At 42.1% G+C, this 27,420-nt stretch overlaps 1 protein-coding gene across 5 annotated transcripts in view; it reads right to left on the reverse strand.

Annotated features, from left to right (window-relative positions):
• The window catches only part of LOC143335403 (CUB and sushi domain-containing protein 3-like), a 318,991-nt gene that overhangs the window by 54,154 nt on the left and 237,417 nt on the right, over positions 1 to 27,420 (reverse strand). For all 5 annotated transcript variants that reach the window (XM_076754808.1, XM_076754807.1, XM_076754806.1 and 2 more), the window contains exons 16-35: positions 26,662 to 26,856; positions 25,160 to 25,298; positions 24,192 to 24,379; positions 23,867 to 24,055; positions 19,826 to 19,942; positions 19,332 to 19,547; positions 16,137 to 16,325; positions 12,882 to 12,982; positions 12,661 to 12,729; positions 12,321 to 12,477; positions 10,499 to 10,690; positions 8,061 to 8,187; positions 7,384 to 7,586; positions 6,888 to 7,079; positions 6,460 to 6,598; positions 5,655 to 5,842; positions 4,391 to 4,509; positions 3,683 to 3,758; positions 3,421 to 3,537; positions 19 to 132 (exon numbers count right to left, since the gene is read on the reverse strand). In XM_076754808.1, coding sequence (XP_076610923.1) covers positions 19 to 132; positions 3,421 to 3,537; positions 3,683 to 3,758; positions 4,391 to 4,509; positions 5,655 to 5,842; positions 6,460 to 6,598; positions 6,888 to 7,079; positions 7,384 to 7,586; positions 8,061 to 8,187; positions 10,499 to 10,690; positions 12,321 to 12,477; positions 12,661 to 12,729; positions 12,882 to 12,982; positions 16,137 to 16,325; positions 19,332 to 19,547; positions 19,826 to 19,942; positions 23,867 to 24,055; positions 24,192 to 24,379; positions 25,160 to 25,298; positions 26,662 to 26,856 — 3,027 coding nt within the window. The remainder of the gene's footprint in view (positions 1 to 18; positions 133 to 3,420; positions 3,538 to 3,682; positions 3,759 to 4,390; positions 4,510 to 5,654; positions 5,843 to 6,459; positions 6,599 to 6,887; positions 7,080 to 7,383; positions 7,587 to 8,060; positions 8,188 to 10,498; positions 10,691 to 12,320; positions 12,478 to 12,660; positions 12,730 to 12,881; positions 12,983 to 16,136; positions 16,326 to 19,331; positions 19,548 to 19,825; positions 19,943 to 23,866; positions 24,056 to 24,191; positions 24,380 to 25,159; positions 25,299 to 26,661; positions 26,857 to 27,420) is intronic.

Below are 27,420 nucleotides of genomic sequence, written 5' to 3' on the forward strand. Positions count from 1 at the left end.
TAAGCCGTCCATCCTCACCAGAGTGGGATCCAGACAGAGAAGACAGCAGCGTGTTTTGTTGAGTGGGTCCATCGTAGATTTCCACCACATCATTGAGAGACGTCTGGAACAACACAAACTGACCAAAGAGGACTGGAGACAAAAAAAAGGGGAGGGAATGACACATAGAGAGATGAGTTAACCAAATTTGAGTGGTGGCAAATTATTATTCTACACCACCGTCTGCGCCCGACCTTCCAATGATGGAATTAACCTGTAACACCTAATTTAAATTTTATTAAGCCGCAGTGTCAACTTTTATTTGAAGCCAACTACTGGCACAAAATTACACATGAGGACGCTTAACAGTCAAAACACCACCTCATCTTCATCATGCACCCAGTCCAACCAAGCTGCACCCTCCTCATCACTTGGCCAGGGCGCTTCAGCGTTGACAGCGAGTGTGAAATGTTGGCGCTGTGCAAAAACTGACTTACTGTTGTCAACATACGCCAGTAGGGCAAGATGCTTTTCTGTCTTCTCTACAGCATTACAAGCAGACACAAGGTAACCTGTCAAGCCTATGTCCCCAAGCCCATGTTTTACTCTGTTTCCGTATGATGGAAGGTGAAAACCCTTCTGCAGTGGCCAGGGATTGATCCCAGGCCCTCCATATAACAGCTGGAGATTCCTCTGCTAAACCATGTATTTTACAGTGCAGCTCTAGTGGCAGGTCGCATTAGAAGGCCCTCTGGAGGCCTGACACCCCGTATTTGCACAAACTAGTACAATTCTCTCTGTCTTGGTTGATTACAGCGTCTTTAAATCAATCGTAAGTAGCCTTAAGATGCGAATCTGTGGGTGTTGTATAAAGGGGAATTTGTTTGTCTGCAGCGCATAGAAAAAGAAATGTCCTTTAGGATAAATTACATTTATTTCAGCCTCAATGAAGCCAGCTCCCTGACTACACACACACATATCATCTCTCCCTCTCTCTCGTTGGTCCCAAAGGCTGAGGTGTAAAGGATTAAATCCGAACATTGCCAAGGATACTCAGCTATAAGAAGGTCACTGGTCACTTTGTACAAGGCTGTTTCTCTCTGCGGAGTTCTTTGAAAGCACCATCCACATTTTGCTAAAACTGACTCAGAAAAGATACATAACTGCTTTCATGTAAATCCTCGCTTCAAGGCAAGTGCTATACAACATGAAAGCATCATGAAAGAGTTTAGCTCAGGTAGATAACTAACCTCTGATACTTGCATGTAAAAGCCATGTCATGGTCGTACATGAGGATGTAAAAGGGCGTGCCGAGCGCTCATAAAGAATGGCAGGATTCTGCCTGTCAGCAGAAATGCATAAAAGCTCCCACCGTGCATAGATTTTAAGGAAATCACGGTGATAAATGTTTCCATCATTCCTTGCTGTAAAATCGACATACTGCTGAGCAGGTGGAGGAGTTCACAGCTGACACTGTTTCAAAAGAACGCAGATTTCAGGCAGGAGGACACACACATGCCAGCATTCACACAGAGACTCATAAAGCATTAACGCACACAGGGAATAACTTACATGCTTTGAGATATCAGAGGTTTTCACTCATACTGAGATAACAAAGAAAAACATATAAGCATACATCATGGAAACAAGCACACAAACAAAGCCAGACAGCGTTAACCCAAAATGTGTTCACCACGTGGCCTGTTGGGACTGAAACCCCTCTGCACTGCAGTCACGTACAGCTGGTGGATCTGTTCAGTCGTCCGGGCTGTAACATGCCCGGCAAAGTCTGAATCAATCCACTGGACTTGTTATCAAATGATTGAAATGTTTCGCTGTTCATTTCAAAGGCTTCTTCAGCTCTTGACATCAGATGGAGAAAACCTGGGCATCGATCCCTGTGGAGCTGCCATGCCTCCCAATGAGCTGCCTGAGTGGGTGTCCTCAGCCATGTCCTCATTCAACAGGAGGTACGGCATCTCCACGGGGACCAGTGCCAAGGGTTTCCCCCACCTGGTGCTAAAACTGAAGGAGCCATTTGCATGAATGGCGAAACATCATCATTAACTATTTAATAACCAGTCCAGTGGTGTGATTTCAACTTGTTTGATCATCAGAAAGGTTTGAAACTGCAACCTTGAGCCTGTAACCTTCAATTGTTGTAAATTACAGACATATTTTTCTTTTTTCTTTTTTTGAGAATGACAGCTGCTTAACAAATACGGGCAGGACGTAAAGCTCCGGCACTGCAACCAAACAAAACAGTCTCTGTCTCTCACTCTGTTTGGGAGGTTCAGGGAGGGTGTGTGCCTGTGTGTCTTATACGGTATGTAGGCCAACCAATGTTAGCTCCTCTCAGTCAAAACATCTACATGGAGCTGACACTCCAGAAGCTGCTACGCAAATATAATGAGACAGCAACCATCAACAGCCTCAGGGAAAGCTGCCATTTATTCATAACACCGCAGGGCATAATTGGGCATAATATTCACCAATTACTGATTGTTTGTAAAAGCCGTCGTTCTAATGATCAGTCAACCAATAATTTAGATGTCAATATGTGATGTCATATTAGAGACACAAATAAAAATACAATTGCACAATTAAATGATACTGATACTTTGACAACGCAACCCCAACTTAGAGCAACATTACACAACTATTTTACCAAAATAATAGTTTCAGAATCATTTTCATGGTACTCTGACTCTCTCGAATGCCTGTTATAGCACTATGTAGCTTGGGTTGAGTGGTTTCCATCCCCCACAAGAAGTGTGTTATGCTTAACAGCACTACGTTACACACCACCAACTATGGGTCTTGCTATAAGAAGACGTTAACTCAGTATTTTCAGTACAGACATGGTGGCAGAGGCTAAGAGACCGAAGAGGACGTGTTGAATGTCACATTTTATCTAATGTCTTCATATTCCCAACAGCCTTGCTCAGTGTTTTTACAATACTAATATCTTTACGATGTGTCACTTATGTCTGACTGAAGGACTGCCAATCAAACAAGGCAAGATAAAAACAGCCTCATCTTCTAATGTCACCTCAATGATAAAAACTTTGACCAGGAATCAAACAAATGGAACAGTGAGCATCTTCTGATCATGTGTAATATCTGCATTAGTTTTTAGTGGTTAAAAGTAGCTCCTTCAGGGGGCCTCCCAATAAAAAAAATCAAACAAGTTCCACTTAGTAAAAGAATAATTGGAGAATATGTGCCAAAGAAAATTGGGATCACAGGTTTCACTCTATTGTATCTTCACATACACTTTGAAATAATTTAAAGAGTTAAGAATAAATTCCTTTAATACTGTCGACTTAAGTTTTCTCTCTAGCACGCACACTGGACTCATTACACTCTCTGCAATTCTGTGAAATATTCTTGAACTGATGGTATTCACTGCAACGGCATGCGTGTTATGAATGAACTTACCAAACTCTCTCGGTACAGATATGGAGTAGACACAGGTCTGTCCAGAGGTATAGTTTCTGGGGAAGTTAGGAGACAAAACAGTCCCTTCGGATCCTGTAGAACGACTTCCACATGGAGCTGGGGACAACATACACATGTGCACACATAAGATACACAGGGAGGCAGATGATGACACACATACAGAAAATATCACATTGCTGAACTTAAGTTTAAGATGTGTGCAGGGATGCTGTATTCCGGTCTGTGTTTTAGCGTGTGCTACCTTGACAACTAGGCAATGCCCTGTTCCACCCAGGTCTGCCATCATCTCCCATACTGCAGGTTAGGGTGGAGTAACCCTAAAGAAAAATAAAAAAAACAAAACTTTAACTGTGAGAAAAAACACCAACAACCAACCCAAGAAACATCCACCCATTCAACCATCCATCTATCCAACTAACCAACCAACCAACCAACCATCCATCCATCTATTCATCCAACCATTCATTAAATCGATAAGAAACCATTTAACCAACCAACTAAATAAACCACCCACACAATCCAACCAACCAACCATCCAACCAAGCATCCACCCACCTCTCCATTCAACCAACCAACCATCCAAACAACAAACAAACCAATCAACCAACCATTCAACCAATCAACTAACAAACTGCCCACCCAATGCATCCAAATGCCCATCCATCCATCCAGTGAACTGGCCAGCCACCCACCCATCCAACCAATAAGTCAAGCACTCACCCACCCATCCATTCAACCAACAAACAAACCAACCAACTGACCTCCCACCAATCTGACCAACTAACTAACCAACCAACCAACCAATTGACCATCCACCCACCTATCCAAGAAACAGCAATCAACCAAACCACCCATCTGACCTGCAAACCAAACATGTATCCAACCACTCAACCACCCATCTGACCATGCAACCAACCCTCCACCCATCCATCAATCCATCTTTTCCTACCTGTAAAACATATCCAGCCTCACAATAGAAGGTGACAGTTGAGCCAAGCTTGTAATCAGATCCCAGCCTGGTCCCATTCAGAACCACACCTGGGTCAAAACATGATTCTCTCAGCTTGGCTGGACAGGGAGAAAGAGAAGCAGTGAGTAAGTGAGAGAGAGCATTATGCAGAGAAAAAGTGACAGGCACACATAAATAGTAAGCTAAATTAATAATAACTATGTCCCTAGCCATAATCAAATGAGGCAGGCATCTCGTTGGCCTTTTTAACAGTCTGTTTGACTTAGCTGCCTTTGCCAAAGATGGAGCAAGAATCATAACTTCATCCCTCGGCATCTGAATGCTACATGAACCTTGTAAATTATGGCTCTGGCCCTCTCCTAATAGATTAACGGCCACCCTGCATCAACTTAGGACTTAATTCCTGAGTCCACATGAAGCCGGTGTTGATTCTTTTGTGCAAGTGAATCAAGCTCACCCCTCTGACTGACAATTTCAAGACTAATTCAATGGGCCCTCCATGCTGAAAGCAATCATTCCGTTTCATCTTACAATCAACATGATGCACACTGTCATCAGTGTGTGAAACTTAATTGCATACATCTGTATTGAATCTTTAGGGATAACGTGTGAAAAGAAGGATAATAATGTGAAAATGAAATATTTCGAAACATTCTGGAGACATCCTGTCATCTCAGGAGACAACATTGTCACATTAAGTGTGAAAACCTTAAAGAGTAGTCTCCCAAGTTACTGAGCTTCTGAAAAACAGATAAGACAGAAAACAGCCCCTGGTGCAATTAGATCAAGCAGCGTATATAAAAATAATTTTTCAACAATTGACAGTTACAAGGTGGCTATAAAGCACTCCCAGCTGGAATTTGTGTCTACTTTTTAATCTCTTTTCATCAGAAAAAGACATACATGTATTGAGTCTATTTCCAGGTGACATCTAATTGAAGATATAAACCATTAGATGCTGAATGCAGAATAAATGATGGGATGCTGCTTTCGCACAGTGATTATATCGTACACGTAGATGTGTTTACTTATCATACCACAGTGAAATTTGCCTGTGATGTTAAGAAATCCCCCTGCTCTAAACATTTTCAAACAAACTTTAATCTCTCCCAGAATGCAAAATATGTGTCTTTTGCCTCTTTGTAGTCTTACTTTGAGTCATTCAGAAGCTGTTATGGCACTTAACACTACACAGAATATATGGATTAAAAGTTATATAAGGACTATTGGCAGAATATTTTACCTTTGTATTCCAGGTGAAAGCCAGTGTAAGAAACAGAGCCATCACTGCGGAATGCTAAATGCATGGTGTTCGAACTGCTCTCTATCCGCTCTGGGAGTTTGCTGTCCTGGAAGCTACCAATCAGAGGACTGTTGCTATCCGGACCGTCGTAGATGTAGAGGAAGTCGTAGTTTGGCTCAATATTGAAACTAAAGATAGATAAAGAAAACATGTAGAGAGAAAAGGGGAAGGGGGAAGCAGATGGGTAGAACAGAAGCACAGAAAAACAGTCAACACTGACGTTTTTGGAGTTATTTTTGGTTGTTTTTTTATACTAGAAAACATGTGCACAAACTTCCTGAGGGTGATGTCAGCTTAGCAGATTTTAAGAGTATTTTCAGAGCACTGAATGGTAGAAGTTTAAAAGCGCATTTTTGCCACTGTCCCAAGTGGTTTTCAAGCCCTCACATAGCAAAAAAAATCCAACGTACTGTATGAAGCAAAATAAACCAAAAAGAAAGCTGGCACTTAGAAGCCCTTTATCTTCTGACACTGAGTTAGAATTTTCTTTCACCAGCCCCAAAGACTCATTCACACATTCATCCTACCAGAGCATAAATCCTTCTGATTTTGGTGGTGTTAGAACATCTTAAACTTAAAGGGTTGAAATTTCCACTGCAACTGAGAATATGTTCTTTTTAATCAATCACTGAACAACCATTTCTGAAAAAGCACACTTGTTCTCAGCAAACCCGCTCTGCATACGTGAATATTTTATTGTAAAGTCGTGGCTGGATTTTGATTGGTAAGCACTGAAACAGGTTACCTGATGAAGGCCAGTGACAGGACGTAGTCAGAGTTGACGGCAATGAGCCAATCACAGTCCTTTGAGTGAGGGTAGGGATGCGGGTAGTTAGGAGACAGAATGAATCCATTGGAGCCAGTTAGGTTTCCTCCACAAGGAGCTATGATGGGAATAAAAGCAAAGGTATACATTCAGTCTAATATACTCTTCAAATACCATTGCAGTAATAATGATTTTAATTACACAGTATGGAAATAGGTGGGAGATGAAACATTTTATGTATTAAGTAGCAAGCTCAGGTCACAAACATTCTCTATTTCAAACAGCCCTCCTATAGGTCATTCACAGACGTGTCCTTGAGCAAGGTACTGAGCCCCAAACAACTGTAGTTGTGTATGCAGTACATCTATTGCATGTCCCTATAAATATATGGATGCTGGACTTCTCACCTATGCAGACAGGCGGACTGGGCTGCCAGTAGTATCTATTATCCACTTGTATACAGGTGATTTTGTCGTCCCCCTGGAGCTCATATCCTGGGTCACACTGAAAGGACACTGAATCCCCCGGCTCACGGCCATCTCCACTACGACTGCCATTCATTGGTACACCTGGGTCCCTGCAGGCTGTAGCCACCGAGCCTGGACGGAGAGAGACAGAGAGGGAGAAAGAGGGGAGGGCGATTAGAAAAATCTGTGTCACAATGAATATCTTGTTGCAGTATTAAGCTAATGCATTTACTCATAAGTGCATAAAATCAGCAGTAATTCAAGTAACTGCTTACTATTTTGTATTATGGAATATCTGTTTTCTAACCGGTAAAATTAGGTTTTCAAGTAGAACAATTATTAACCTTTGGATTCTCAATTATGTGAAATGTTGATATTCAGTTTTTTTTTTGTCATTTTAGTAATGATTAGTGCATTAGTTGTGGCTGTTGCTTACTAGAGAACTGAATGGCGAATCCTGACTTGCTGATGTAAAAATCGGTCTCAAACTGAACAGTGACAGTGTTGAGCGTGGAGTGGATTCCCTCAGGAAGCAGAGAGCCACTGAGCTCTGCCAAAGACATTTCATTCTCAGGTGGTCCGTCCCAAACCTTCAACATGTCGTGGCTGGCCTCCGTGTCAAATGACAGGAACTGAAGACTGGAAGTCGCATGAAAAATAAAAATATTATCGACAGTTTAAACAAACATTATCTCTTCATGAAACTGTCAGAACTCAAGAATAGACAAAAGAATATTAAAGAATCTTTATGGAGGGTGAAAAATTTATTATCATAAAGAGTCATTTTACATTTTTGTTATTGTACTCTAACAGTTCTCACAGGTACAGACAAACTTTCATAACAACTGCCGATCCCTCGTTGGTTTAATCAGTTAGAATTAGTGACTAGTGCCTGTACAAGCATCTCTGTTTACAATATGCTCATCATATGAAAAGGGGATCAGTACAGTAGCTCAACTGAGCCACAATTTTAAGCCTTATCATACATAATCACAGATCCAGATAATCTATTAACATTCAGAGGAAATTATTTTTGACTGGAAAACACTGAAGTAGGCACTAAAATTAACGACACTGGTATTCTCACTTTACTACTGGGGAGGCTCACGTTACCTCACAATGTTCCCTGAGTCCACCTCAATGGTCCAGGTGCAGCGGAGATTATTGTCGTAAGGGAACGGGTATCCGGGGGAAAGAATCCTCCCTGAAGACTCGCCTTTAAAGCGACCACCACACTCCGCTGTGGGAATCACACACACACACACACAGGCCAGAGGCATTAAAGACACACAGAACCCGCACGAACGTCCCACATCTCTATCTGTCTGATTAGCACAGCTGTGGTGTTACAAACACCATCAACCCAGGCAAACAAATGGCCAATTGATGAGTGTGTATGTGTGTATTTAAATGTGTGCGTGATGTATGACCAGTTATCTGTCCGTGGCAATTGTTTATTAAGGCAATCAGATCCACTAGGTGCACCTCAGTAGCCACTGAGCAGTGATTAAACCATCACCACAGAGCAAATGGATTAAGAAAGAAGCTAACTCTCTCTCTCTGTATTTCTCACGCAGAGGAAGAGAAGGAGAGGAAGAAGAGACAAAGTGCTGATCTTGCATTCATCCCTAAAGAAAACCTCCACAAATTATATAACAGAAAATAATTCCCCCTCTCTCTTTGTCTCTATCGGTTATATATTTCCACAATCTTCATCTCCTCTCTGCTTCCCCTCCCTCCCCATGTTCCTCCTCCTTGAGGCTGCCCTCCCTTCGTCACTGGAATATATTATCTCGAGTAACAGGAGCAATATCAAGAGTTGGGACGGAGGAAAAAAAGGGAGAGGAAGCGGGAAAAGAGAGAGAAAAAAGGAGAGAACCAAAGGGGGGTAAAGAAGGAAACAGTAATAATAAGAAGCAATATAATATTAAGACTGGAGGTTAGCTGAGGTCATGGCGTGTCACTGCTAAAATATAAAGTCAGAGCATATCAGCCAGTGGTTTTATGAGTCTTTCATTATTGATAGTGAGAAGAGAGAGACTTATTAAGCTGAATCCAAAATCAGAAAGTTCACAGGAAGGCGGCGATGGAAGAAAGGACATCAGGCTTGCTGTTATGCTTATAGCTCCCATCTGGGGCACAGCTGCAGCAGCCATTTTGTGTGTCATTCTGTGTAGGCTTTCACATTTGTTTTGGGTTTAATTAGAGAATGTAATCATTCAACCAAATACCTACTAGGAAAGACTGGAAATGTGTCCAAATAATCTTTAAATACTATTCAGATGCAAGCATTTTAGGCACTATACACCAAAATGCTGATGAATGTGTGTGTGTGTGTGTGTGTGTGTGTGTGTGTGTGTGTGTGTGTGTGTGTGTGTGTGTTCTGGAGGCCTGATGTTGCATAGCCAGTAAAAGACTGTTATTGACTTGTTGACATCAATATTCAGAGCTGTGGTTTTTATTTTCCCGTTAGATTGAAGCCCTGAAAACTGAATTAAACAGGAAATGATATTATAATGGAACATTTGGAAATATGTCAAGTTGCTTCCCAGTAGGTTTTACAGTGATTACACGGAGCGGGCTGCAGCAAAAACAAAGGAAAATGAAATTAAAAAGTGTTTATGAAACAATTCTATCAAACAGGCTTGTCATTGGGCCCTTTATAGAGTAAGAATGACATCAATAAAGGTAAAACACAAGCAGAGAGAAACACATAAGAAAAGGAGTTTGGATCCATGTGTGTTTGAATGTGTGTGTGTGTGTGTGTGTGTGTGTGTGTGGGCATGTTTGAGTAGAGATAGAGCATTGGTGGGATCAAGAGGGCGGTCTCCAGGAACAGAGAGCAAATCAGCCACAGCAGGAAAGGAAATGGATCAATTGGGCAGAGGGAGTCCAGGTGGTAAACTGTCCTGAATAAATAGGCTTTTCATTGAGACTTTAAAACTACCGCAGTGTGTGATCTCATGAGGAAATCAAGAAGGCTGCTCCACAGGAAATTGGCCTCCACCTGCTTTCCTTTCAGATTATTGAATGAATATCCTTTGAGCAGAGACTTTGCATAAAACAGCAAGTGACTCTGCGTCGGACTGCAGAGGAAGACATGGAACAGGCGCTGCTTATTAGAAGCTGTGTGTTCACCAAGTATGTTCTGGGCAAAGTTGATATTCCAGCTTGATGTCAAAACCACTTTTATTAGGAAAAAACACCCAAAAGTGACAAACTATGCTGATATTTACTCACCGATACATCCTGCTCTTGATTTTTGCCTTTTGTAAATTAAAAAAAAAGCTCTGTTTATACCTCTGACAGGTCTTGTGTAGCTGAGCAGCGACAAATACATTAATCAAGTGCTATAAATGATGCATTTCCCAGAGCGCGAAATTGAGTAATACCAGTGAAAGCCACAGCAACAATGAACCCTCCTCGCCTTTTCCTCTCAAGCTTATTACAGAGCAAAGTTCAAGGTTCAATCCATCATTTTGTGCGTATGTGCCTTCGTGTGTCTGACCTCTTCTCAAAGTGCGAAGGGCTTCACGGCGTGAGAGACATACCGATACAAGAAGGCAGAGGGTTATCCCAGGCTCTCCTTTCGCCTGTCATGCACTTCAGAGTGGAAGCCCCGTGCAGAGTGTATCCAGGCTCACATCTGTATGTGATGCTGCTCCCGGAGAAATGGCCTTGGTCGTTGACCTTGAAGCCGAACTGAGGGACGCCTGGGTCCTCACAGTGAGACAGCTCAAAACCTGGAGAGAGGAGAAGACGGAGGGGGATATTAACAGTGTGTCTTTTTAAAACACTCGCTGAGGGACATCTAACACCCACTGGAGAAAACAGAATTAGTGTTGTTTAGATGCACAGCAATGTTCCCTCAATATCTGGCATACTTAAGTATTCTGTTTATGAGCTTGCTGAGATCACACATCCTGTTAAGCTCTCATCCCGATTTAATAATAACAATAAAAAAAAAAAGATATATGAGACATACCAATATTAGGAGAGATACTGGAGCATGTATACACCTTATCCAATTTAATGTTGTTTTTCACAGTCTATCTAAGCTCAGTTTCCATGGTAATATTCAGAATATTCAGTTTATTCATGCGCACAATTTTGCAGAGCGGGATATGAAGAGGTATATAAATAGCTTATCCTTATAAGACCTTAACCAGGATTTGATCTACGGTATTACCTGGAAGACGAGGTACGCCAGGATTTGAGTTATCTTCTGGAAGACTGCAGTCGGTGCATGTCTAAATCCTAAGAAATGGCTATTTGCAAAGCTGTACTTTTACCATTTGGCAATTTGAACACATCTGCCATCGTCCTGACATCGAGCGTGAGTGGTTGCCCACCTGAAATTGTTCTCTGTATGTCAGACATGTACATAAGAAAATAAACCATCATGCATTATTCACTGAATCACACCTCTGCGTTTTATTGAATTCCAACTCTTATATCACACTAGAGGCATATATTAGTTTTTCATCACTACAAACAAAAAGTGCTGCTCAGTGCTCTCGAAAGCGATGCTTTGCATTTGTGTGGCAAACTAATTTCTATGTGCATTAGCATGAGGAAGCTGAGGTGCAGAGGAGTAAGTAATGCTCCGCTCTACTCATACAGCAGAGACAATACAATTTGAAGCGGATTGCAAATCCTCCTCCATGACTCCATTTAAACAATTAGATTTTCTAATTTCAACTCTGCATCCGAGAGGGCACGGCCAAATGTGGGTGTGCTTTGATGAACATCAGAACGCACCTTTAATAGCTGGATCCTACGCGGGAATCAGGGCTCTCTGAAAGCTTTGTTAATCAAACGTGACAAGCTTCTTGTGATCATCTCAGTTCTGTGATGGTTTCACAAATGAGAACCATTTAGAATTCAATTCAGCAACTAAAACTTGTATTTCCCAGTAATTAGTGCAGCTGTCATGTGGCATTTAATTGCTGAACTGATGATGAACTCCCATACTGATTAGCTTTATTCTCTTGGGCTGTCCACTTTAACAGCATGTTAATAATACTCATGTAAAGTACACTTGTAGCAAGTCCCAGTTGGTATAAGTTATGGATCTGAGAATACCTCGTATTACCTGAACAGTCCATTTAACCAATCCCAGCGTGTGTTAAAACTAACTTGTAGTGTATACTTACTTTCTTGTCCACAACAGCTTGCTTGTATAAACTGCATGCTAATCCTGTGTGCATGCAAGCTATGCTTTTCATACCAGTTTGACACAGAGGTTCTAAAATGAGAATTATATATGAGGGTAAAGCTGTTTCTTTTACAGTGTATTCTTTCTCAGAACAGAACTCAACCACACATTCAGGTTTTAGGTTGGGTTGGGCTCATACTGCTGTGTCCGCTTACTCGAGTAGACCAGTTTGAATCCTTCCCCCGTACTTTCTTCATCGCTGTAAAATTCCAGCCAGAGATGGTTTGACGTGGAGATCAGCGTCAGGCCCAGCATAGACGATCCCGTGAACGCTCCGAGAACATGGGCTGTGTTGTCTTTACCGTCATAAATCTGCAACAGCAACAACAACGCAATGAGATGCAGACACAACACGGAAACCGACCAGTGACGGCCAAGTTTAGCTTTCAAAGGTGTGAGTGGAATCTTTTGTCTTATCATCACTGTTCAGTTTTAGAGACTGATGTGAGAGGAAGTCAGGAAGAATGACAGAGGAATCACCGAATGTGTGTCTACCTTGAGTATGTCCCCTTGGGCGAGATGAAAGGTTCTAGCAGAGATGTTGATGCCTTTCCCAGCCTGCACCTAGAGTAAACACCAAATCCATATTAGATTTATTGACCAATAAAGGGAACAATATGTACTCACACATTTTTGAGGACAGCTACTAACATCTGCTATGATTTTTAAACTCCACAGAGAATAACGCGCTCAGTCAGGGTGGACAGGTTTGTTACCTGGATGCTGTAGATGCACTCGTGGTTGTTGTCGTAGTTCATCGGATAGTTTGGTGAGAGAAGGATGCCTTCATTGTTTATAACTGAAGATCCGCACTCCGCTGATGGCAAACCCAGAAAGAAAAACAGGGGTTTTTTTTAAAGAGTCTTGAGAGTTTTACTGTGATGTGAGAGCATATGGGAAAACATAATAAAGTAAAACTTTCATTGGACAGTTGATTTTCCCTTCTTAAACCTGCTCAGCGTAAACGTGTGCAGAGATTTCTCCACCTCAGAGAAGATGATTCATTTTTCCCCGATAAATCCACGAATAGCTCTAATGTGCGCTTGTGTGTATGTGTGTGTGCACAATTTAATAACTGTTTTGAACAGGTGCAGAGTAAGCCATCCACTGCCATTGAGGAGAACGGGCAGGTAGTAAAATTCAGACACTAATTTACCTAAAAATACCTGCTCTCGGCACTTCTCACATGTGCCCTCCATCTACAGAATCCGTGTCCCTTTCCTCTCTTATTATCATCCTCTCGCTGTGTCTCTACTGGTGTAATAGTCATATTACAGCTGTCATATCGTCAATAAATCACGCTGCTACAGTTTCCATTTAGAAAATTACCTCTCCACCCTCTCCCTCTTTCCTCTTTAACTCCCTCGCTCTTGCTTTTTCTCTCTGTCTCCCTCTCTATGAATAGTGCCTACTTTACCCTCCTCTGCTTCAATCAACCTTCATCTTCTGCTTCTCCTGAGTTTCCTCTTATCCCCCTCTCCCTCCTGCTTCTGTCGTCTTTCCCTGAGCAAAACTGCTAAATAGAAGATAATGTCCAGAAAACAGCACTACATGAAAACAGTATGTTTGACTCGGAAACTACAAACACGGGCCACCAAAGCAATGCTTTACTCCACTAAAGCAACCAAAGAAGTACAAGTTTACATCTCAGACACATGCAGATGAGAAAAGAGCACATTGTCATGTTCCAACCATTCCTTTCCTCTTCTCTCCACTACATGATTTGCACCTCATCAACACAATGCACAGGAATTAATTCCAGCAAACCGCACCACACAAAAGAACACCGGCGTGCAACACCACGCCCACCTCTTTGCATTATTAGTCTTTGCACGTTAATGACAGAGAGCCAAAGACGTAAACACTGGCCCTGCATCCATGATGCAAGGCTGAAAATAAGACTGCGGTGTAAAATGTTCTCACCAGCGATCTAAAATTAAGAAGTTGCTGGATATCGACATATATGTGGCTGGTTAATGTGTGTCTTTCTGTAGTCCCGTGCTTCTCACAATCCTGTGGAGTGGAGCAACTTTCACTGCCGTCTGTTTGGCTTTTATTATCACCCTGTATTGATTCTACATCTACACTCGAATCACATCTCATTTTACACATTTCTTGCGTACAAAGAAGCTGCAGTTATGAGCACATGGTATCGATCCTCGTGTGTAAATTCATGTTCTGAATTGGACTTATTCTAAACTGTAGAGTGACAGTCGGTAAGCCGTTCTGCGGTGCCCAGGGAGCCATTGTGAGGCTGATGTCTTGGCCGAGGATAATGACTGGAGTGCTGCTATCAGACCCAATGCAGAAACACAAACACAGGCAGAGATTCACACCCATGAATGTCACACACCATTTTCTCTCTCTCCTTTGTCATTAGGGTTATTTGGAGTGTATGTATGTGTGTGTGTGTGTGTGTGTGTGTGTGTGTGTGTGTGTGTGTGTGTGTGTGTGTATGTGTGTCAGTCCATCTTTAAAATATCTTCAGCACATGTTAACAAAACATTGAACTCTAATATTTCACATATTTTCCATTGAGCTCCTGCTCCTGTACATTAATTAGTGACATGACACAGGATGTACACAGATTTTAAAAGGTAAATCTCTAATGGAGAAGTCTCGACTGCACTTAGGTCCTCGGGCGAATAGTTCATATTGCAGACTAATGCATGTTTTTGTTTGCTGCGTCTGAGCCTCCACTGTAGATGACAGTCTCCTTGAGTTGCATCATTATAAATTAGAGCTCAGTGCGGCCCATGAACCAACTGCACACCCGACTGTACACTGCACCGCAACAATAGACCATGTTCTGCCGCATCTGAGCATCTGATCCTCTTTTCAGAGTAAATACATTTCCCACTCAAGATAGAAATATTTTAGATTAACCCTGGCCAAAACCACCAACACACCTTTTGAATGTTCTTGTCCTAAAGCTCTTTATTCATACAGCTCATATCATATACAGTATATTTACTCTGTATGTGCCCTCCAGGTGTTATTTCTTTAAATACTGTATTCTGTTTCAACTTGAGCAAGAACATGATGAATCCAAAATGTTAAAGTGTTAAATAAAAAAAAAAATCAGAGTCATATTTATGCTTGTCCTTGACAGTGAATTTCATAATTATAAGGTGTCATGCAGGATTATGAACAGGCCCAAACTCTCTGCCCACCGGTGACTCGTCTCCTGGAAATATCGCCGACATTTATTGTTCTTCCAGTAAGTGAAATGTGGCTTGTATAAATGTGTTTCTGCAGAAGTCCTATTCAGTTCAGAATCTGTTTTGTTCGCTGTATTACTTGCAAGTTTTGGTACACAGCTTAAAAAAGAGTTTTAAAAACGAAAGACAGCTGTACATTATCTGAAAAAAACTGTTTCACATCCTTTACCTTTGTGTCGTGCTCTATACAGGACAAACAAACCAGTTTGGCCTTGTGTGTGTGTATGTGTGTGTGCTGGATTATGAATTGAAGGTGCCCAGGTTTGTAAAGGAATAAGCCTTCAGAACTTCCTCCTTTCTGAATATCACAATGTGGGCAAATGCTTCTGTGACGGCAAAGAACCTCGACACAGGCACAGAAGCCGAACTTGTTTTTCTGTTTGCTGCAGGCCAGCGTTCAAAACGCATTTCAAATCATATTTGTCTTTGTTTGTGAAACAGGAGGTAATTGAGAAGGCAAAATACAGTTTCTTCACTGTAATGATAACAATGGAAGACAAACTAACTATTCTCTTGTGAGTTTCAGTATTCTCTAACTAAATATTTTTGCAAGATTACACACAAACATGGCTTTGTATTGCTTTGAACATGTGCACCTTACATACGGTAAATGCTGCAAACACTTGGCAATGTAGAGTGGTGGCCGACAAAAAAATCTGACTTCTCAATATCCAATGTCTTGTTTAACAGCAAAACAGGGCAGGATTTTAGATAATAATACATAAAATCAGGAGAAACATTACCACGTACCGACACATCTCGGTAGCGGAGAGCTCCACATTCTCCGCCCTCCTCCCAGACAGATCAACTCTGGCGCCCCCTCTAGGCGATATCCCATATTGCAGGAAAAAGACAAAGTGTCTCCGACGCCAAAACTGTAGCCGTTTCTCCTGCCGAAGCGAGGCATCCCAGGGTCCTCACATGGCTCCAAAGTATATTCTGCAGAAAATACAATGCAACTGAATACGAAGCACATCCGTGAATAAACACCAAAAACACACTGCAATGGGTCATGCTCTGAAATCCGCCCTTTGTGTGGCTAAAAACCTAGAGATGAACAATATCCGTGAACAAAAATATATATTCAAATGTGTACTAATAAGAGATTTTCTGACACTCAGCAGAACTGAGTGTTGTATAAGTGTAATAACAGGAAGTGAGAGGTGATAAGATTAGAGTGTCCTCTACTAATGGTGTTACAGCAACAAATCAATACCTATCACTCTCAAAGTCCAGGAAAATCCATCCTATTATATAAAACAGAACCTCCAACATAACCAAATTAAATGCTAACGGAAAACATGCAAACACCTCCCGGCCCTGATCCGTCTCATGTACAGCTGTGATAATTAGTCCAGAAGTCGTGAGTCTGAGCTGACGCCGCCGTGTCCTAAAATGCACTCGCGGATTTCGTGTTTTGCATGCTACAGCAGGAGATTTATCTTCAGCGGGCTAAGACTGTGATGTGTATGTCACAGTGTGCTGTGGGATGACACAGACTGCTGAGCATGTTGAGATTGGCAAGACACATCTCTGGTGACATCTCCCACGTGTTACATTCCGAGTATCAGTTTATGCCATCTGGGAAGCAGTAAAACGTCCTGGACTCGGATTCATGTGCTCCCTTATTTAGAGTCAATGAGAGAGTGTTGAAAGGGCAGTCAGGCAGAGGGTTTTCTTTTATGAAATGCAGATGCAGCCTTGGACTGGACTCTTAACCCTTTCATTATTTAGGATGAGGGTGGTGGACACGACGATGGAGCGGGAGAGCAAGTGCGATTTTTAGATATTCTCAGAAGGCCACTGTTGAGGCGGTGAGGAGTTAATCTCCATCTTATTTCCTTCTTCTTGTGTTGTTTAATGGTGGGTTACATTCAGTTTAATGTTGTATAACCTCTCTCTTCTCATAAGCTTTTTTTTCATGAGCTATTCCCAAGGTTTTATGGGTAGTCTTTGAGGCCAGCAGGGAAATATCTCCATTTAGAGGGAGACTGACAGGCAAACATTCGCCCAGAAAGGCAGCAGTTTTGTGATGGGGGGCTGTGTCATTTAGGCATATGTGAAACTGTTCACATGTGGCACAAGATGGCACACGGCAAATGTCTGTGAAGTCAATAAAATGTACCCTGGACTCCCTGCAAAGCAGCACTGATAACACAAACTACAAGCCTATTTCTGAGCTGCTGTTTAAATCTAAAGTTGCAGAAAAACTGGTTGCCAGGAAGCTTGGGTGCGCATCGTATTCTTGACAATTTTCAGTCATAGCTGCTGTCAGTTGCATTCCACTGAAACAGCCCTTGTCAAAATCTCCAGTGACATCCTGATACACAGCGACGCAGGAGCTTGGTTTTGCTGGATGTCAGTGCAGCTTTTGAGAGTGTTGATCACTGTGTGCTGACTGATGCATAAGCTGGCTTATGTAGGCAGCGGGTGGGTATCTATGGGGTCACACTTGCAGACCCCTGTGAGTCTGACTCGTGGCGTTCCCCAAGGGTCTGTTTTGGATCCCCCTTTTTTTTTTAAATGTATATACTTTGCTTTGTGGAGATCACTTGTAGCTTTGAAGAATTACTCCCACTACAACGTGGATTCCAAAAAGGTTGGGGTGCTGTACGAATGTGCTAATTTGTTAATCCTTTTTTGACATATACTCAATTCAAAACAGTACAAATTAGATATATTTAATGCTTTACCTCATCAGCATCATTGATTCCTGTAAATACTGTATATGCTCATTCTGAATTTGATGCAGCAACATGTTTCAAACAAGTTGGGACAGGAGCAACTAAAGACTTGGAAAGTAGTGGAACGCTCCAAAAACACCTTCTGGAACATTCCACAGGTAAACAGGTTCATTGGTAACAGGTGATAGTATCATGATTGGGTATGAAAGGGGCACCCTGGAAAGGCTCAGTCGCTAGCCTACCTGGTGATTTGATCAAATATATGTTTAGATTAGATAGTTTAGTATGAAAGGAAGGCAAACACAGAGATGTCAAACTGCATTGACATCTACAGAATTTTCTGTTTTCAATCCCTGTCACAGCAGTGACGTTTCTGCATACCTGGTCTAGTCTATGCTAGGTTGTGAAAAAAGCACCTTGTTGCCACAAATTGGAAGCTGAAGTAAGACTGTGTTCAATTACTCTTTAAAGATACATTGCACCACAATTATGTAGATTAAATTATATACAATTTCATTAAATAATCTCAGAGCGTTTAATCCCTCTAAAACTGATTATTGTGCTCCACTCAGACTTGTCCATATGGGAAAGGCCAGAAAATGTGTCTCGTTAGTGATGTGTTGGATCATCCATCGCAAGATCCTTTTGATCACTTTCGAGCTCTGCGAGGTCAGGCATCCACCTGCATTAGTGAGCCACTTCAGCCTTATATCCCAAGAAGGCCACTGAGGTTCTCTGATCAGGCTTTGTCGGTTGCACCTCACTTCATGTTTTAAAGAGAAAAAAGACTGTGCTTTAGTGGTTATGGCCTGTCAGACCTTATGACCTGTGGATGCTGTGGAGGCCATTAAAAAGCAGCTCGACTCTTTGTTTAGCTTCCTGCACTTGTATAGTGTTTGGATTTTATGTCTGTTGTATTACTTTGAAGTACTCTGTGATAAGGTGCTATATAAATGAACTTAACGACATTTCTTTAGTAACTTTACTACCTGAAGTAGAGCTCAGACTGATAATTTACCAGAACACATTTCAGGAGACTGTAATTGCCTTTATTCTGGTTGAAATGTTGCTCTGCTCTGCTCTTTTAAATGGAAGCTATTATTTTACTGTGACGTCTTGGATCCCCCCCTCCATGAGTGTCCTGGCTGACTCTGTGTTGCTCCAGCATGACAGAAAAATCAACCTCTTGAATTAACTAAACAGCCCCTTGGAGTATAATTGGAGTATAATAGCATAATATGAGTGTAGACAAGTAAATTACCAGAGAAAGTTATGTTGAAGCCCTCGTATGAAATGGAAAAGTCAGAGATGAATCGTAGCTGGGCTTTGAAGTTGCCATAGAGACCAGCATTGATGTTGCTAGGCAACTCGTTGCCGGTCAGGCGAGCCAGCGGTTGCAGGAAACTCCCGTTCTCGGTAACCAAGAGGTAGTCGTGTTGGTCCTCCAGATGAAAAGAATTGAACTGAAACTGGACTCCTGTTAAAGACACACACAGACAGACATTGACATCCTCAGCCCATCAGTGTAATCGCATCATTTTACACTGTGATTACAGCTGATGCAACTCCGCCACTGCTAACATCATGATACATGAAACATGCTAACTTTTCTTTAGTTTCCAACAGACTTTCCCGTAATGTAAGTTTGTGGCTGTTCTGTAGCAGTAGCTGCACTACACTCGTGTGTGCTGCTTGCTACTGTCTCTCACTCTGTCTGTCTCTATTAAGGAGTGTGAATCTGTGTGTGTCTCTTACCTTTCCCGTGGCTGACTTCAACAGTCCAGGTACAGTTGAGAGATGAAGGGTAGCTGTCTGGATAGCCGGGACTAAGGATGGTTCCCCAGGGACCTCTAACATCCCCGCCACATAGAGCTGGATAGATTGAGAGAGACAGAGTGCGAGGGAGAGGGGCAGAGGGATGCGCAGAGACAGGGGACAGAGGCAGAGAGAAGGTTAGCATCAGATGGTTGATTGTTAAAAGAGATAACGCTTCCCTCGTGGACCTTTAATACCACTTCTATAGTACAATCGCTACGAGAGAGAGGGAGAGAGCGCGGTAAAGAGAGACTGATACAGAGAGAGAGAGAGAACTCCTCTTAAACTCGAGGGTGGAAAGGCCTGCATTCTCTGACAGCTACAAAATTTGTGTTGTTCTGATTTATTCCTCCCACTGTTGCGCAGACATAAAATAATGACATAAATAATGTAAAATCCACCGCACACTGGAATTATAAATAATGGATTATTTTCTGTTGATATAGTTTAATGTCCCTGAAGCTATCCAACGGCTGACAATGATTAACTGCACAGGAGATTCAAGTCATCCCTCATATATGTAGACAGAGCATAATAACGCTAAGAGATGAACTAAAACTGTGTTAATTTTTCTCTTTAGAGGAACGTATCAGTTTAATCTGCTGGTATTTAAATTATGCATGCTTGTTTTGATCTGACTCACTTTGCTTGAGTGTGTTGCATAAAGAGGACGGATCTTTAATATCTGCTGTAGGTGACAATACGTGGTTTCAGTGACGACAGCGACCACAGCGCCTTGTATGTTGAAAGTGTGACATCCTCGCTCATTTAGGGTCCCACTCTGTGTAGCCGGGGTTCAAAGGAGCTTTTTATGGACCTCTAAAAGCACTTCCACTTGTAAGTACACTCTGTAGTTGCAAACACATGGAGCATAAATACTTTTATGTACTAAGCGATAGCGTCTCTCTCTAGCAGAACAAAACGTTCTGCTTCTGTGCTTAGCCGTAATTAGCTCAATCTTCAAGATCCATGCTGCTAATTAAAGGTCCAGTGTGGAGGATTTAATGCCACCTGGCACTGAACCTTGAAGTATTTATCCATACACATTTGGAGTTTTATTTCATCTGATATTGAATGTTTGCACTCAATCAGCATTGATAGCAATGGTAGATTCTGTATAAAACAACTCCAAGTCAATCAAAAATATATGTGTCTATGCTGGGAGCCAAATGTGAAAAGAAAGTAGTTAAAAACAAAGTTACTGGAGGAATTGGAATTACTGGCTTAAATGCAAGTTGCTTGTTACATAACAAGTGACCATCTGGACAATAAGTGTACTCTGTACCCTGTGCAATGAGTGTGGGAGAATTGAAACCTATTCGCAAGATTTTGTTGCTCTGGGATGTACAGTCTCTGAGCTCCAGCTTGTTTTGAGGCAGAAATCTGAGACATGAAGTAAAAGTCAGAAGAAAAACAATGCTATAACTTTAAGATAGTTTTCCTCGACATTAATGCTATGTGATAGCTGCTGTGGTGTGAAAGAACTATAAAATATCTTTAGTTTCTGAAAAAAAAAAAATTGACTTGAAGCTATTCAATGCAGTGATATTCAACGCATTGACGCAGTGCAAATGTTTCTTCGAGACCACTTAAAACATTTTGAACCTCTCAGTACAGCCTCAGGATGACCCTGCGAGTTCTGCCCATGGTTCAGCTGTGCACATTGTTATGCAGTGAGAGACCTGTGCTCGCACAGAGATGCTCAGAGTTGAGACCAGGTCTTCGGTAAAGCTTGGAAAAATCTGTTGCTCATTCCATGCATACTAATGCACGCATGTGTTGCAAGGTGCTTCATTTCTGCTCGCTCCAGTTGGTTCATCTTACAGTTGGCCGACCGGCCTGTCATTTTCTCTTACAATAAACCTATAAAATGGCATAACATTACCTCAAAAGTGCGACGGTGGCAGAGCACCTGGGAGAAGGTCAAACCTGAAAGTTCTGCTGACGTTTCCTTGGGCAGGACAATTAACCAGTTCACTGGGAGCGGAGAACCACCAACTCTGCGAACTGCAGCCCGGACTGCCCCCTGTAATGACGACCTCCGCTACAGCTGCATCAAGCAGGCAAGTCAGACACTGAAAGTGTGCTCAAACCACACCGGAGCATCAGTGTCTTCACTCTCAGCCACTACGACTTTTACAACATCAGCATCCCTCAAAACAAGGCTGAGGAATGAGAATATTTCCAACAACACAGATCCAAGCAGCCATGCACACACACACACACCACACACACACATTGTGTTTTTACACGACCTGATACACACACACTCATGCACAAAAACTTGCATGCGCACACACTCATAGCTCTATTAATTATTAATACTTTTCTGCCAGGAAGCTCTTAATGTTGAATGCTGAGCTATGTGAGAAGTTTGAAACACTACATTACATCTCTATCTCTGCCACTTTCTCTCTCTCTGTCCTTGTCTTTCCGTCTCTCTTTGAAATCCATCTCGCCTTTTTCTCCACCTCTATCTGTCAGCAAGGCTTTCCATCCATTTTCTCTTCCATTTGAATGAAGTTGGGTTGAGTGATTCCACTAAAACATCAATCTCTGGACGTCAAAAAGGCGTGATAAAGTAATTGGAACCATGTTTGACTCATTTAAATTCACACAATCGCTAAGAGAATCCTCTCGCTTGGAGTCAGGGTTAGGGTTTGATTTCTGCAGCACTTTCCCGGCCTGAGTCGGCTGCCTTTGGAGCTGTCATGCTTGAATTCATCATGTACTAGTTGTCAATCATGACTGCAGACCATTTCCAACCAACCACAGCAGCAAACAGTTCCTATATTTCTATGTTAAGATGGTGTGTAAACACAGTCTAATGGCATTCTGCCCGCAAATTCCAGGCAGCGTGCTTGATGTTCATATGCTCAGACTGTCTCCTCGCAGGAAACCACTGCCAATCCCGGAAAACTGTGCAATTCAAATGTGGTTAACGAGCGAATGAGCCAACAAGCCGAACCAAGCAAGCCGCCACAAAACTGATGCAGCAGTGCAGCATCTCTCCTTCCCCCCTCGTCTCCTGCTCCCCCATGATTGGAATGAGAGAGAGAGAGAGAGAGAGAGAGAGAGAGAGAGAGAGAACAGATCCTCTCCTCCCCTCAGCTACTCCTGTGCCCCCCCCCCGACACTCCTTGATTTGAGAGAGAAGAGAGAGGAGGTGACAACCAACACAGGCTCTCGTCAACCTTACCTCAAACCTTCCTGTGTTCACGGTTCACACAGGAGAGGAGGTGACAGGAGGCACATGGATAAAGGCACCGCACACACACGCACACACACGTGCATGCGTGCACACACACACACACGCACACACACACACACACACACACACACACACTGTACATGGCCACAGATCTCTAATCTTCTCCTCAAATCATCCCCTATCAGCCACAGCAGCCTTCACTGCAAATTGCCCCTGTGTACATCCAAGTGTGTGTGTGTGTGTGTGTGTGTGTGTGTGTGTGTGTGTGTGTGTGTGCGTGAGAGAGAGAGAGAAAGAGAGATTCAACCAGTGGTTTTGTCGCAGAACAACATGTTCTATGTGGCTCAGCTCCCCAGGCGGGCTGCACTGCTGATATATATATATATGCATTTTTCAATTGGATCAACTAGTTAATTGTTTTTTCTTTAATTACTTTTCAGAACTCTTTGTACTGAAAATAGAATGCCAGTGTGCAGTTACTGGAAGGACAGTCATGTTGACCTTCTGTCATGTAAGTATGGCACCCACAAGCCATACTGTGCATATTGTCTCTGCATCAACATGTTGATGAAACGTTGTGTTGATGTGAATGTGCTGGTGGTCGAGAAAGCAATCTAGTAGAAAATTATTTTTTTTTTCATCTGCCAATAGATGATACAGAGCCGAGGATGGTGATGTATTGATCAATGCTCAGGTATACTGTAGAGTGATGCCTGCCTATAAAGGGCCGGACATTTTTATACACGACTTGCTATTTTTTAGGTATTTACCGTCACATGTGGGTAAGGGGTGGCTCCACCAGTGGTTCTTCTCACATACTAGCGGCTCCTCGTGGCTGAGTCTGTAGCCAGAATCACAACCAAACGATACTGTGGACCCGATGGAGAAATCCTGCCCGTACCGAATACCATTGACAGGAATACCAGGGTCCAGGCAGGAGTAGCTGTCCACTGTAACGCCTGAAAACAAAAAGGATTGGATGTCTAAATGGTATTCATGTGGATAAAGACTAGATTATTATATTTAGTTTTGCTGATCTGCATAATCTAAAATTTGTATCTATTCACAGACGTGCTGTTTTAGTTTCTGACTTACTTTCATATAATATTTTGAAGCCAGCATTTGATCGGCTGTTATCGGTGGTGAACAGCAGATAGAGGAAGTTGCTGCTGCTGAAAAGGAACTGGGGCACCTGGGTACCATTAAAGGAGCCAACCAGCGGAGACAGGAGGTTTGGCCCATCGTGGATCTCCAGAAAGTCATATCCCAGCTCTGTCTGGAACCTGTGAGACAACGATGTCAGAACGTCACAATGCTGATCATCTGCGTTTTTTATTTATTTATTCATTTTGGCCTCACATTTATTTCAAAACAATTAGGACAACAGAAAACTGGGAAGAGGATCAAGCTTCATGTTCATCGCATAATACTGGATCTGTGTGCAGCATTCATACCCAAGCTTGTCAAGGCAACAAAATGCTGTTGCCGAAACACGACGGCCAACTGGTCCTTAAAACCTGCTGAATTTCCATTGTAAAGCTTTAACGACTATTGATCTGAGACAATCACAACCATGAAAATCATACTGTCTGTGTATGTATCGCTTCTTATTTTTGTTTAATTGAGTGGTGCACAGAGCCAGGAAAAAAGTTTAACAGCTCTAGTCTTTCAAGACCTCTACAAGTTGTTAAGCCAGTGTTGTTAAATGCACTTTACAATGAAATAAAGTTAAAACAGAAACTCAAACCAATGAAAAATGATTTTACAGGGGCCTCTACAGCATTGCTTCTATCACCGGTTCACAGCTAATGGGAACGCATAACGTAAACCAAAATATTACCCAGCCTTCCTGATCAATATACAACTCCCAATATTAATTACACAGCCTATGAAATTTAGGAGATAATTACCATGTTCTTGGTGAGTTCCCATAACTTTAAGTCTTGTAAATCTTTGCTTGTCAGAAGTAACTGATGGTGAGTCTAATGAATCTGCACACTTCTGCCTGTGCAGAGCCCCGATAGTCTTTATTATACGCGGAATCAGAGATTTATGCCACCCACCTGTCAAACGTGATTTTGATGGAGCGTCCAGGCTCTGATTCAATCACCCACTCGCAGCTGAGGGAATCTTTGTAGTAACCAGGCCAGCCGGGAGACAAGATAACTCCACTCGGGGCTGAATAGTGGCCTCCACACGGGGCTGGAGGAGGAGGAGAGGGGACAGTTTTTATCTCCTGCACTTCTTACTCTGTATACAATGAAATGCATATCCAACATAACAACTGTTGATTATCACAGGCTGACGTATTGTTTTTGTGTCCTATACTCTTGGCCATGGCAGAGGAAGTTCTTAAGTGTCTGTATGTCTGAACTGTCTTCATCATGTTAGTTATTTAAACCTGCATTAAATTGACTTTTTGGCCACTTGGAGGCAGTGCAACACCTTGAAAACACAACACTGACAGATATGGAAGAACTGCGGCCTCTTCACACGTTCACGCTGCTGAACATTCTTATGCATCATTAGATCAATGCCGTTGACGCTCATTAAAAATAAAGACGATCCGTGCGCTCTCGTTTTGTCCTTCATTAACAAAGCGAGAGAAACATTTAATTGGACTGGATGGCATTAAAAGCAAAACATATACATGAACAATTACAGGAACACGAAGCATCAGGAATATTCATTATCCTCATCCATAAGCATAAACGAGAGAGTTTTCAGCGGAACGTTAACGGTTATCACCAGGTTCCATTAGCCAGCAGCATTTCTGTTCCAGTCTTGTTCTGAATTTGATCTTGTTTAAAGTTTAACTTGGCGTCTGAAGTCAATTCGTTCAGGTCTGTACCTGCTGAATACAAGTACATCGATTTTCCATCCATGTAGTTAAAGACACAGATTAGCTTCAAAGCATCTGAGGAAAATATTTTACCTGGAGCACAATAAACCTGACCTTTCTTTGTAACGCGGTTCTATCAACACTCCCTGTGTATAAATATCTCAAGTTCATTAGATCTGGCGTTGGAGTTTTAACTAAAGCACTTATACAGTGTGACTTATTTGGCTCCATCTGAGATTAATGTGTCAAACAAAACATTTCTTCTTTCTGAAGTTTCCAACAAGCTGATTAGACTTTGTGCTGATGTCACCTTGACTAATCAATACATTTATAAATGGAAAAATAATAAGGATTTAGTGTGAAATGGAGATGAATATGTGAAACAACTGCAGCTAAAGTGGACTGCTGTGATCACTAATAAGCAGACTTCACTTGGAGAAAGCGGTCTTGGCTTCTTCTGACTTTCTTAAAAAAAAACTCACATGATAATTGTATCTAAGACATTCAGCTAAGTGTCATTAACTTTACATTCAGGTTTAAGGTCATCTGCATAGATTTCTTCCCACGTATAACTTACGAGAAAGAGTTTCATATTTTCAAATACCAGTACAGATAGCAGATGCTCTCCACCTCCTGGGTCTTCATACTGCAGTAATGATGATGTATTGGCTGACATGTTGTTCCAGAGTTAATAGTTCAATCAGCAATCTAGTCAATATTTACCTTCACATTTGGGGATGGGCCCACTCCACATGACTTTTCCTCTTTCTAACTGACAGGAGATGGTCTCGGTTCCCTGGGTTTTGATGAAACCATCCTCGCAGACCACGGAGATGGAGCTGCCAAGCTGGAAACTGTCTCCAAAGCGGCGAGCGTTGATGGGAATGCCAGGGTCTGGGCACTCGTTGTGGCCAAATGCTGGAAAAAAAGTTACAAGGAAACACAGATACGATGAGGAAGATATTAGAGACTAGACGCTCACAGAGAAAGAGGGAGAAATACACAAGAAACGTTATGGAGGAGTGTGAGACCAGTGCTTAACGGGCACTCACAGACTACATTTAGCTCATCATTTTGATTACATTTCTGAGAACCAATCATATAGATAGATGGCTGCGGCACGACGTCTTTGTGCTCGGTGATGATGATGGAAAATGTCTACATACGTCTCCTATAATCCATCTATTCTGTATTCCTGCTCCACGTCTCTATATCTTTGCACATGTGCTCATTGCTCATGCTACAGTACATCTGCACCATGCTTGGCTTCAATATCAGCAACTTCTGATAAAATTCATGCGAGGTTATCTGCTTTGGGATATGGTCTGGCTCATCAGATTTGAAGGCTGTAAAGTCCAGCCTTAATATTTCCATGTTTTGCCTGCTAAAAACCAATCCGGCTCAGGTGACGGAAAGATTCAGAAATGACAAATGCAGTGACCCAAAAAAGTGTTCAGAAAGTCAGATATATATATATATACG

The sequence above is a fragment of the Chaetodon auriga genome, chromosome 17 (genome assembly GCF_051107435.1).
Source record: "Chaetodon auriga isolate fChaAug3 chromosome 17, fChaAug3.hap1, whole genome shotgun sequence".
NCBI classification, from domain to species: Eukaryota; Metazoa; Chordata; class Actinopteri; order Chaetodontiformes; family Chaetodontidae; genus Chaetodon; species Chaetodon auriga.